Genomic DNA, 10776 nt, shown 5'->3' with positions numbered 1-10776 from the left:
CAGAAGTCAACAACAATTTACCAAATTATAAACCCACAAAATGCAACAAAAACCCAGATAACCACTATGAACGTATAAACCCTAGGTAGAAAATAATGTGCATTCATGTTTTTTGAAGCTCTAATAGGAATGTGTGTGTTTTTAATAAGAATAATACCTTAGGATTTTGCGTAGTGGAGAAGACGAAGTGCAGGTGAGACGACTTGCAACAAAGCTATTCTTCGTATAAACGTATAAACCCTAGGTAGAAACCAATATTAACGCATAAACCTTGGTAGAAAATAATAAACATTCATGTTTTTTAAAGCTCTAATAGGAATGAGATGTTTACCTTCAATGAGAAGTGATGGGGGATAGACTAAGGCTTGGTATTTGAAGCTCGGCGTGGATGAAAAGGGCGACTGACAAGGAGGGGAAAAGAACTCGGAAGGGGGGGGGGGTATGATAGCACGGTATAAATCGGCCGACGATTGGTCGGTCAATCGAGGGATCGTTGAGAAGGTGACAAGGCAGCTGAAGATCTTAGACTCAGAGTGATTGAACATTGCTATTGAAACGATTAATTACCATGGAGGAAATGTCGGGCAAAAGAAGTAAAAAGAAGATGAGTTGGACTAGACCGACCTAGAGGGACCGAGGTAAGAGAGGCGGTGCAAGAAGGGCGGTGCAAGACAGGTAGTTATGGAAGTTTCCTAATGAGTTCGTCAGCGGGAGTGGGAGATGCGGAAGGAAGGTCGAGATAGATTAGGAAAGTGCCTAAAATGTAATAAGGAAAGAGTTTCCAGAGTAGTTTAGAAGTTTCCTAAGGGAAAAATCCCTCCTAGATTGTATAAATAGGGGTTCTAGGCCTCGAGAGAGGCAAAAGCAATTCATTGTACTAAAAGGCGATTCGCAATACAAAGAGGGCTGAAAAGTTACTCTAGTTTTGCGATAGTGCTTAGTCGATTTTTCGGTGGTGTTGGCCTGCCGTTTGACCATTCCGTGAGAGATAAAACCAACATTGGCGCCGTTTGTGGGATCCACGACCACGGAGCGAAGAGTGGGAAACAGCAGAGATGGTGATGGCGTCCAAGAGAAGCAATGACGATGGTGTCGAGACGCGCAATAGAGAAAACAAACCTTTTATATATATTTTTAAAAAATATATACACGTTGCGCATCTAACAGCGCCGTCTCTCCCTAAGTGGAGAGACGACGTCGTTTTTGGACCATGGTCCATACAATAACAATTGCTAACTCAGCCCGTTTAAAATACGGGCATGTTGGGCCTATTTGACAACTCTAATCGAATCAAACATCTTAATTAATTTTTTATGTAATTTAATTACTATATTGCCAGAAACTCCAAACACTATAGTTAATTTTTCCTACAATTTTTTTGAATACTACTGACTCTGTTACAATGCAGACATGCAGTATCCATTCAAAACTATTTTCTCAACCTACTAAAGTACAAAGAGTCAATACTGTCCCACTGAAATTCGAACCCATAACCTCCTATATGGGAGAGCCATTTCGTGTCACTAGAATTAATTTTTCCTACAAAATTACTTTTATTAAATACATTTTTTGAAGATATTTTTTCATAAATTTAATTGATGAGAAAGTAGGTTGTGTTAAGAAAATCATTTGCACGAAAATTGAAATAATTAAAGTAATCCTTCTCATTTTTCTGCTGAAAATTGAAATAATTAACAGCATAAATTGGTTTATATTGATGCAAATGGATTCAGCAAAAAATCAACAGTGAAACTAAAACTCGACGAGGAACAAAGACTGCAAAGAAATGCCCGGTGTAGCAACAGGACTATAGGAGTTGGAAGTCTGAGATCCCGCCGGAAATTCTTCTTCACCGGAGTTTCACTACGAATTACGCTTTCCAGCGGATAGATGGATATACTGTTCGCTCAGATCCAAGCTGACCTCCGGTCCAATGACGCCCTCCGGCAATCTGGAGCTCTTCTTCAAGCCCTACAGCAATCGGCGGCCGGTCGTGATATCTCCATCATTGCAAAATCCGCCGTGGAGGAGATCGTGGCTGCTCCTGCCTCTGCCATTTCTAAGAAACTCGCTTTCGACCTGATCAGATCAACTCGCCTCACCGCCGACTTATGGGAGATTGTCTGTACTGGAATTCGCAACGATCTCGAGTTCCCTGACCCGGATGTAACTGCAGCCGCCGTCTCCATCCTCGCGGCTATCCCCTCGTTCCGGCTCGGCAAACTCATATCTGACTGTAACAAGCAAATCTCCAGCTGCTTCGACTCCCCCTCCGACAACCTACGATTTGCCATCACGGAGACGCTCGGTTGCATCCTCGCGCGTGACGATCTCGTGACTCTCTGTGAGAATAACATGAACTTGCTCGATAGGGTTTCCAATTGGTGGAGTAGGATTGGGCAGAACATGCTTGACAAGTCTGATGCCGTGTCAAAAGTGGCATTCGAGTCCGTTGGGAGGCTGTTTCAGGAGTTTGAATCAAAGCGAATGAGCAGGTTGGCAGGTGATAAGCTCGTGGACAGTGAAAACTCTGTCGCAATTCGTTCGAATTGGGTCTCATCAATGGTGGATTTCACGTGGAGGAAGAGGAATGCACTAATGGCTAGGTCGTTAGTCCTACCAGTAGAGAGTTTCCGGGCAACTGTTTATCCTTTAGCTTATGCGGTAAAGGCTGTGGCCTCAGGTTCTATAGAGGTGATAAAAAAACTTTCAAGATCTTCAAAGAATGAGAACGCTACTACACTGGACTCTGGAAATGCAGAAAAGTTTGTTGGAGTATCAGATGTTGCTTCTCATCTGGCCCCTTTCTTGGCCTCATCCTTGGATCCAGCATTGATTTTTGAGGTTGGGATCAACATGCTATACTTGGCTGATGTTCCTGGAGGGAAACCTGAGTGGGCATCAACATCCATCATTGCAATTCTCACACTTTGGGACAGACAAGAGTTTTCCTCTGCACGCGAGAGTATTGTCAGAGCTGTAGTTACCAATTTGCATCTCCTTGACCTTAGTATGCAGGTCTGTGAATCTAGGCTCTACCAAGTTAACTTTATTTAATACAAGAAGTAAATTACTTGTGCAAAAGTTTAAGCTTTACTAAAGTTGGCATAGGTTGGGCTGACCATGTTTCATGCAGCAATAACAGTAGAAGACTAGACTAACAGTGTTCATTTTACTATCTTAGGGCAAAGATAGAACTAGAGTTTGTTGTTTACTTCACAGTTTGTTGATGTCTATAAAAATGTTTGACACTCTAAACAACTTAAAAAATTCCATTTGCCCATTTACGTCTGATCCTTCTAGTGGGTTTGCTCATGATCCAAATAAAATGTGTTAACACTTGAGAGGCAGCTTCTCACTTTAATGTGTCAGTGTAAACTTACCTTCATCAATTCACATGCATATTGCCTTCATCTGTTATTTCAATCCTGCTTACCAAGTACTTTTTTGTTTGAGATTATGAAAAAATACGTGTTAAAAAACCACAAATTTACTTCATCTGCCTTGTTTCCTTGGTGATTATTATTTCTATCTTCCCCCCTCCAGGTTAGGTGTAAAAAGAAACAGTAGAGCTGTAGTATTCTCTTCTGTTATATCTCTCGTGGCTTGGCATGTCACATGTATGGAAAATTCTACTTCGAATTAACTCAATAACTCCACCGTAATTTTAAAGATTTCCCGATTAACATGTAGGCAAAATCCATCTTCCAATTAAAGTTTCCAATTAATGGCACTGTCAACTAAATGGTGAGGGACACATGAAGTTTTTGAAGAATTTGGGATTTCCTGTTTATTATGACGATTAACTAATACCAAGAATTACCTTTTGCAGGTTTCATTATTTAAAAGGTTGCTTCTTATGGTGAGAAACCTTAGAGCAGAATCAGATCGCATGCATGCCTTAGCATGCATCTGCCGGACTGCTCTTTGCGTTGATCTTTTTGCGAAAGAAAGTGTTCGGAGAGGTCAAAAACCTCTTCCAGGAACTGATATTGCTTCCCTTTTTGAGGATGGAAGAATAAAAGATGATCTTAACGGTGTAACAAGGACAAGCTTGTTTAGAGAAGAACTAGTTGCAATGCTGGTGGAAAGCTGCTTTCAGTTGTCACTACCATTACCAGAGCAAAAAAATTCTGGTATGGAGAGCAGAGTAATAGGAGCTTTAGCCTATGGAACTGGTTATGGTGCATTAAACTGGACAGAACCAGCTCTAGAAGTGGTTGAAGTCTGTAGGCCATGTGTCAAATGGGATTGTGAGGGCCGGACCTATGCTATTGATTGCTATTTAAAGTTGCTGGTTAGGCTTTGCCATATTTATGATACAAGAGGTGGTGTCAAAAGAGTCAAAGATGGGGCTTCTCAAGACCAGATTCTGAATGAAACAAGATTGCAAAATTTGCAACGTGAACTTGTTAGAGACCTACGTGAGGTCTGTATTGCTTTTAATGTGATTATGATTTTGAAAGCCCATGAGCATTTTATTGAATTTTTATTGTTTTAGATCCCAAAATATTAATAACTTGTGTAGGCTGCACTTGGATTGAGGGGTTTGGATGTGGGATTTGATTTGACTTGGAAACCATAGAGGTGTCATTTAACTCTTCACCTTATTAAGTACAATTCTGTGATGATTTCATTAAATTCACCTGTTTCAAATCCCAACAGCAGTTGGAATCTCAATTCTGCTTGATAGGTCATACCATTTTCTATAACTTTCATTTAATTTTATTTATTTTCATACGTTTTTAAAAGTTCTTTTGAGCAGACCTTAAGTATTGTTGCCAGTTTAACACAAGATTATTATTTTTTGTTATTTTGAACCATGCTGAAACATTTTCATAGTTTCTAATTAACCATGGAATCTTCAAAATCCATCTTAGCTCCATAGTTTAACACAAGAGCATATACTCTCATGCTGGGTAGGTGGAGGAATAATGATCTCATTATCTGAGCTCCATATCTGCGTCATATTATTCTATTTCATGTGCATTTCTGTGTTCCAACTTCCAAATGATTTAGCAATTTTGCCTAACTTGGAAGTTCTGTTTCTGTAATATGTTATTTAAAATCATGTTGCATTTGACAGGTGAACACACCTAGAGTATGTGCCCGTCTGCTTTTTGCTATTTCGGAACACATAGATCTAGAGGGCTTAGACCCACTTCTGGCTGATGACCCTGAAGATCCTCTGAACATAATAGTATCTAATATACACAAAGTTCTGTTCAACATAGACTCATCTGCAAGCACAACAAACCGACTTCAAGATGTCCAAGCAGTTCTATTATGTGCTCAGAGATTGGGATCCCGTAACTCCAGGGCTGGACAGTTGCTAACCAAAGAACTTGAAGAGTTTAGGAGCAATGCTTTAGCTGATTCCGTAAACAAGCATCAGTGCCGATTAATATTGCAGAGAATAAAATATGTCTCCAGCCATCCAGAAAGCAAGTATGCATATCATATTTTCCTTCCCCTATAACTTTTAGATGGACTTAGTTGTCATCGATATCATACTCATGAATGAAATTTAGCTTGGTGTTCTACCAACTAGTGTGATTCAGACCATTTAACATCTAGTCTGAATGTCAGCCTGTATTCAACACCAAGCAAGGTCTGGCTGCTGCAAAATTGTCTAAAAATAGAAACATGCCCTGCCTCATTTGTTCTGTTGCATTTGGTATATCATGTTTATTTGTTTGTTTGTAGCACCCAGGGGGTGCTTTCCCCTCACACAAACCTCAGAAACCCAAAAGTAACTACTAATAACATGCACAAGCTTCACCAATTGAAGTTTCCACCTACCACATTCCTAAGAAGCAGAACTCATCTACATAATATCTGTGCACTCCTCATACCTAGAAAAACTAACTCGTATTCTAACCACTTTTTGAATGTCTTCCTTTGTTATTGACTTGGTATGTCCTGTCAAAATTTCTAATTTGCTATCATGTCTTCACTATCTCCTGTGTGTGATAATTTTTGGTTCAAACAGTCAGAAAATAGAAGGGACTGATGATATTTCTTGAGGCATGATTGTGCTCCAGCATTTAGCTTCTTTCTCATCAACTTGGACTTGAGATCTGGATTGTAATGGATTTCTTGTATTAGCAAATGTTGTCCTTGAAGTGGTTCTCATATGATTGGGATTCTATATATATATGTGTGTGTGTGTGTGTGTGTATGGGACTGACATGCATATAGTGTTTAATTTTTCCCTTGTATTATTTGAAAACCCTTCATAAAATTTTGGTTATTGATTCTTTTTTCTTGTTCTTCAGATGGGCTGGAGTTAGTGAAGCAAGAGGAGATTATCCATTTAGTCACCACAAATTGACTGTTCAGTTTCAAGATGCTTCAGCAGCTCAGGACAGAAAGCTAGAAGGATTGGTTCACAAGGCTATTTTGGAACTTTGGAGGCCTGAACCTAATGAGTTGACTCTGCTGTTAGCAAAAGGAATTGATTCTAGTCTACTCAAAGTTCCTCCAAGTACATATACTTTGACTGGAAGCAGCGATCCTTGCTATGTTGAAGCATATCATTTGACTGACCCAAGTGATGGAAGGATCACTCTGCATCTAAAGGTTAATACCTATTCCCTTTGGTGTTTTTCATGAATGTAGTTTGATGTTCAATCATCCTGAGAGGATTGTGCTGAAATATGAAGTTTCCCTTATATATATATATATTCTCTCTCTCTCTCTCTCTCTCTCTTTTGGTTTTTGTTTTGTGTGTTTGTGTTTTTTTTGGTGGGGAGGCTCCATTTAAATGTCAAGAAAGGTCTGAAATTTGAAAGGAATAACAAAATAAGTTTCTTTTATGTGCTTGTTTGAAATCAATGGAAAATATAAACCAAAAATGTATGGTTAATTACAACTTTGCTTCAGATTCTGCTACATTTTTGGCACAGAGTATGTGGGATAGCTTGATTGTGGGTCTTGCAGCTTTGATTCTAACTTATACAGGAAAAGGGATAATTTTGTTATTTTCGGAAGTTTAACACAAATATTTTGAAAAGGTGTCCAAAATTTTTTTCAATGTTTTGTTACATACAGACTCCAGCTTATTTTTATGCATTTGTGATTTGTGTTTGCTTGCCTCTTGTTTTCGAGTTTTTCTGTTGATGATTTTGAAATATTCATTTGAAGCTGTTGAAAACCTACTAGAGATACAATTTAAATGTTTGTGCCATAAGACTATCACCACATCTGCAGTTATCTGGCAATACAAGCAAGATAGGCAATTAGTGCTTCTTTCTTATATGAATTGATTCCCTTTCTCAAAGCTCTCATGATTATGTTGTAATTTTTTTCTTTTTGGAAGTTATATATAATATATTATAAATGATTTAATAAAAAAAACTAAGTGCACTTGTGATGGGAATAAGTGTAGGTTCTAAATTTAACAGAGATTGAGCTCAATCGGGTGGACTTGCGAGTTGGGCTGTCTGGTGGATTATATTTCATGGATGGATCTCCTCAAGCAGTGCGACAGTTGCGTGACCTCAATTCTCAGGTTAAATCTTTATGTTTACCATCTCTTCATGTATTGGTTTCATGCATTTCCCCTATTATTGATGCTTTTTATTCTGGAAACATCTGATCTCAAAAGCAGAAAAATCTGCTTGTTATTAATTAAAAAGGTTAACACTCAACAGAACAAGATATAATGATTCATTATATCTTGTTCTGTTGAGTGTTAACCTTTGGTTTTAGCAACTTGCAAACTACTTACTTTCAAGCCCTCTACTCCATCTTAATTTCTGACTTAATTTAGGTTTCATTTTATCCTTCTACTGTAAAATCTGATGAATCTATTTTCTTAAACTATTAATTATGAAAGAATATTGATAATCTTAACGCAGCTTGATGTGCATGCTTACAGGAACCAGTGCTGTGTAGTGTAACAGTGGGTGTTTCCCATTTTGAGAGATGTGCTCTTTGGGTTCAAGTCCTGTACTACCCCTTCTTTGGTAATGATGTCCCTGCAGAATATGAAGGGGAATACTCTGGAGAGGATCCACAAATCATTAGGCAAAAGAGAAGCCTGAAGGAATTAGGAGAACCTGTGATTCTGAGATGCCAACCATACAAAATTCCCCTAACTGAGCTTCTATTGCCGCATAAAATTTCACCTGTTGAATATTTCCGCTTGTGGCCTAGTTTACCTGCCATTGTGGAGTATACTGGTGCTTATACATATGAAGGAAGTGGATTCAAGGCTACTGCCGCACAGCAATATGGAGCATCTCCCTTTTTAAGCGGCTTAAAATCTCTGGCTTCCAAACCTTTCCATCGAGTTTGCTCACACATCATACGAACAGTTGCTGGATTTCAGGTGAAACTTCTGATTAGTGCTGAATGGTTTTATGTGTCTCTGATTTCTAAGCCACCAGTCAACTTTTAGACCATCTTTTACTGACTGTTTTCAATTTAATGGATTTATTTAGGTAGCTGAATTTAAAATTAGGCCCAATAGTGTCAAATATCCTAACCTTTTACGGAGTATAAAATTTGCAACTCTATCCAATATTTTTAATTTTACCTACTAAATCCAAACTTTTCAAATTAGAATCAGATTTATCATATCTTTCTTTTTGATAAAACCTTGAGCTGATTTTTGCTGACATGGTTGTGTTTGCCCTACATATGATAATTTGTATTTTTTGGTCCTTTTAAATGATTGCCAATATTACAACTGTGCCAACAAAAAGCATACTTAATTTTGGCCTAAAGATAGACTGGATAAATTTGATTCTAATTTGCAATTTTGGATAGAAAACAAATTAAAAGAACTAGTTAAAATTGCAAATTTTGCAAAAAGGTTTTAAAATTATATCAAACTGCTCCCCATTATCTCCAAAAATTTAAGTGAAAATGTCATGATAATAAAGTTAACTTAATGTTCTTTTCTCCAAAAAATAAAAAGCAAATTTGGTGGCTTTACATTTATAGATTTGTTCTTTTAATTCTTCTTTTCTCCAAAAGTTTTGGAGGGTTTTTTTTTTCCTTAAAATACTTTCCTGGTAGGTGTCTGAGTAGGCTGGGATTTTTAGGTCGGGAGATAGGGTTATGGGATACACAAAAGTATATGAATCTTGTTTACAATTCTATAAGTGGTAAAAGTAATAAGTCTTTAGAACTACTGAAGGATCTTTTTATTCAGCAGCAGTGCATCTAAAGCTTATATATTTTCTTTTTCCGGCTCTTAATAGCTCTGTTTTGCGGCCAAAACTTGGTACGGAGGCTTTGTCGGTATGATGATATTTGGTGCCAGTGAAGTCAGTAGAAATGTTGACCTTGGTGACGAAACAACCACCATGATGTGCAAATTTGTGATTAGAGCATCAGATGCATCTATCACCAAGGAGATCGATGCAGACCCACAGGGCTGGTTAGACGACCTGACTGATGGGGGTGTCGAGTACATGCCTGAAGATGAAGTGAAGGTGGCTGCTGCTGAGAAGCTAAAGATCTCGATGGAGCGGATAGCATTGCTAAAAGCAGCAAGGCCTCGAAAATCTGCTCAGGATGAAGAGGACGAGGAAGACAACGAAGATGATGATAAGAAAATAGACGAGAACGGGGAGAAAGATGGTAAACCCAAAGGGCCGACAACTTTGTTTAAACTTACAGCTGAGGAGGTTGAACACCGTGCACTTCAAACGGCAGTAATTCAGGAATGGCTCATACTTTGCAAAGACAGGAGTACCAAGGTTAATTGAACACGAATCCTCCCTTCTCTTATCACGAAAATTTTTGCATAAATTCCATTATCATCATCTTGTCTTGTATTCTAATAACCCATTTAACTTGTTTTAGAGATTTTGTCTGAGAGCCTGCAATAGTTGTTGTGTAGCTGATCATCTTTTTGTTTTGATTTCTTTCATTGATTGTGTAGTGTTCCCTAGCCTCCTTACAGAGTTAAACAACATGTAAATTTCGTTTCGTTTTACCATTTCTTTGTTGTTGGTGATGAATGAATGCTATGTTAGCATGTGTTATGAATGTCTATCATTTGTTTCACTTATTAGATCTGTCTCCTTTCTCATTAACACTAAATATGCATCTGAGCTATCATTCTAGACTTATAGACTTTTAGTTGACAAGTTTGCACAGGCTGCTCAGTTGAATATTGAACAGTAAATTATGGGTAAAGGTACAAAATTGTAGAAATTACACCACATGCAACTGATTAATGAATAGTAAGTTATGGGTAAAGGTACAAAATTGTAGAAATTACACCCAATGTAGTGGGGCTTAGGAGCGAGGGAATTTTGCCTTTTGGGGACAATTTTTATGGCCTATTTGGTAGCTTATAGTTGTAATTCAATTACAATCTAGTTCTTTGGTAATAGAAATTACATTGTTTAGTTGGAGGGAATTGTTATTATGTGAAATTGCAATTCCCTCCTTTTGTGGAATTGGATTCATACTTCCCTCATGAATTTTAATTCAGCAGCGTAGAATGGAAAGGAAAAAAAAAAAGAAGAAGAAAATAACTTTTTGTCCATTATTATTGTTGTGGGTGGTGGTTGTTGTTGTTACACAATAGTATTTAAGTCTTTATATCACTTATTCTCAATAATTTTATTCTTCTCTATCAAATAATGTAATTTGAATTTCTATTTTATTTTCATCTTATCATTTTCTCATAGAATTACAATTGTTTATTCCTTTATTCACTTTTCCCAATCAAACGCAATGAATGGAACATATCATTCAATTAAAATAATTGAACCAAATATATAAAATAAGACACAATGAGTATAAAATTTT

The 10776-nt window shown here is 37.6% G+C and overlaps 1 protein-coding gene across 1 annotated transcript; it reads left to right on the top strand.

The window, feature by feature from the left end:
• Positions 1-1722: 1722 nt before the first annotated feature.
• Positions 1723-10023, top strand: LOC116004362 (protein TPLATE). Its single transcript, XM_031244380.1, has 7 exons — positions 1723-3018; positions 3833-4429; positions 5087-5448; positions 6279-6582; positions 7391-7513; positions 7883-8335; positions 9213-10023. The coding sequence occupies exons 1-7, from the start codon at positions 1891-1893 to the stop codon at positions 9720-9722; spliced, it is 3477 nt and encodes a 1158-aa protein (XP_031100240.1). The 5' UTR covers positions 1723-1890; the 3' UTR covers positions 9723-10023.
• Positions 10024-10776: the final 753 nt, after the last annotated feature.

Source organism: Ipomoea triloba, chromosome 14 (assembly GCF_003576645.1).
Source record: "Ipomoea triloba cultivar NCNSP0323 chromosome 14, ASM357664v1".
In the NCBI taxonomy this organism is placed as follows: domain Eukaryota; kingdom Viridiplantae; phylum Streptophyta; class Magnoliopsida; order Solanales; family Convolvulaceae; genus Ipomoea; species Ipomoea triloba.
Note: the sequence above shows the minus strand (reverse complement) of the source record. Positions and strands in the feature narration are given on the sequence as shown.

Excerpts from the sequence above, each read along its gene's own strand:
- LOC116004362 (XM_031244380.1), top strand. The coding sequence starts at position 1,891 with ATGGATATACTGTTCGCTCAGATCCAAGCTGACCTCCGGTCCAATGAC. Across the intron at positions 3,019-3,832 it reads TCCTTGACCTTAGTATGCAG|GTTTCATTATTTAAAAGGTT; the intron begins GTCTGTGAATCT and ends TACCTTTTGCAG. Across the intron at positions 5,449-6,278 it reads TCCAGCCATCCAGAAAGCAA|ATGGGCTGGAGTTAGTGAAG; the intron begins GTATGCATATCA and ends CTTGTTCTTCAG.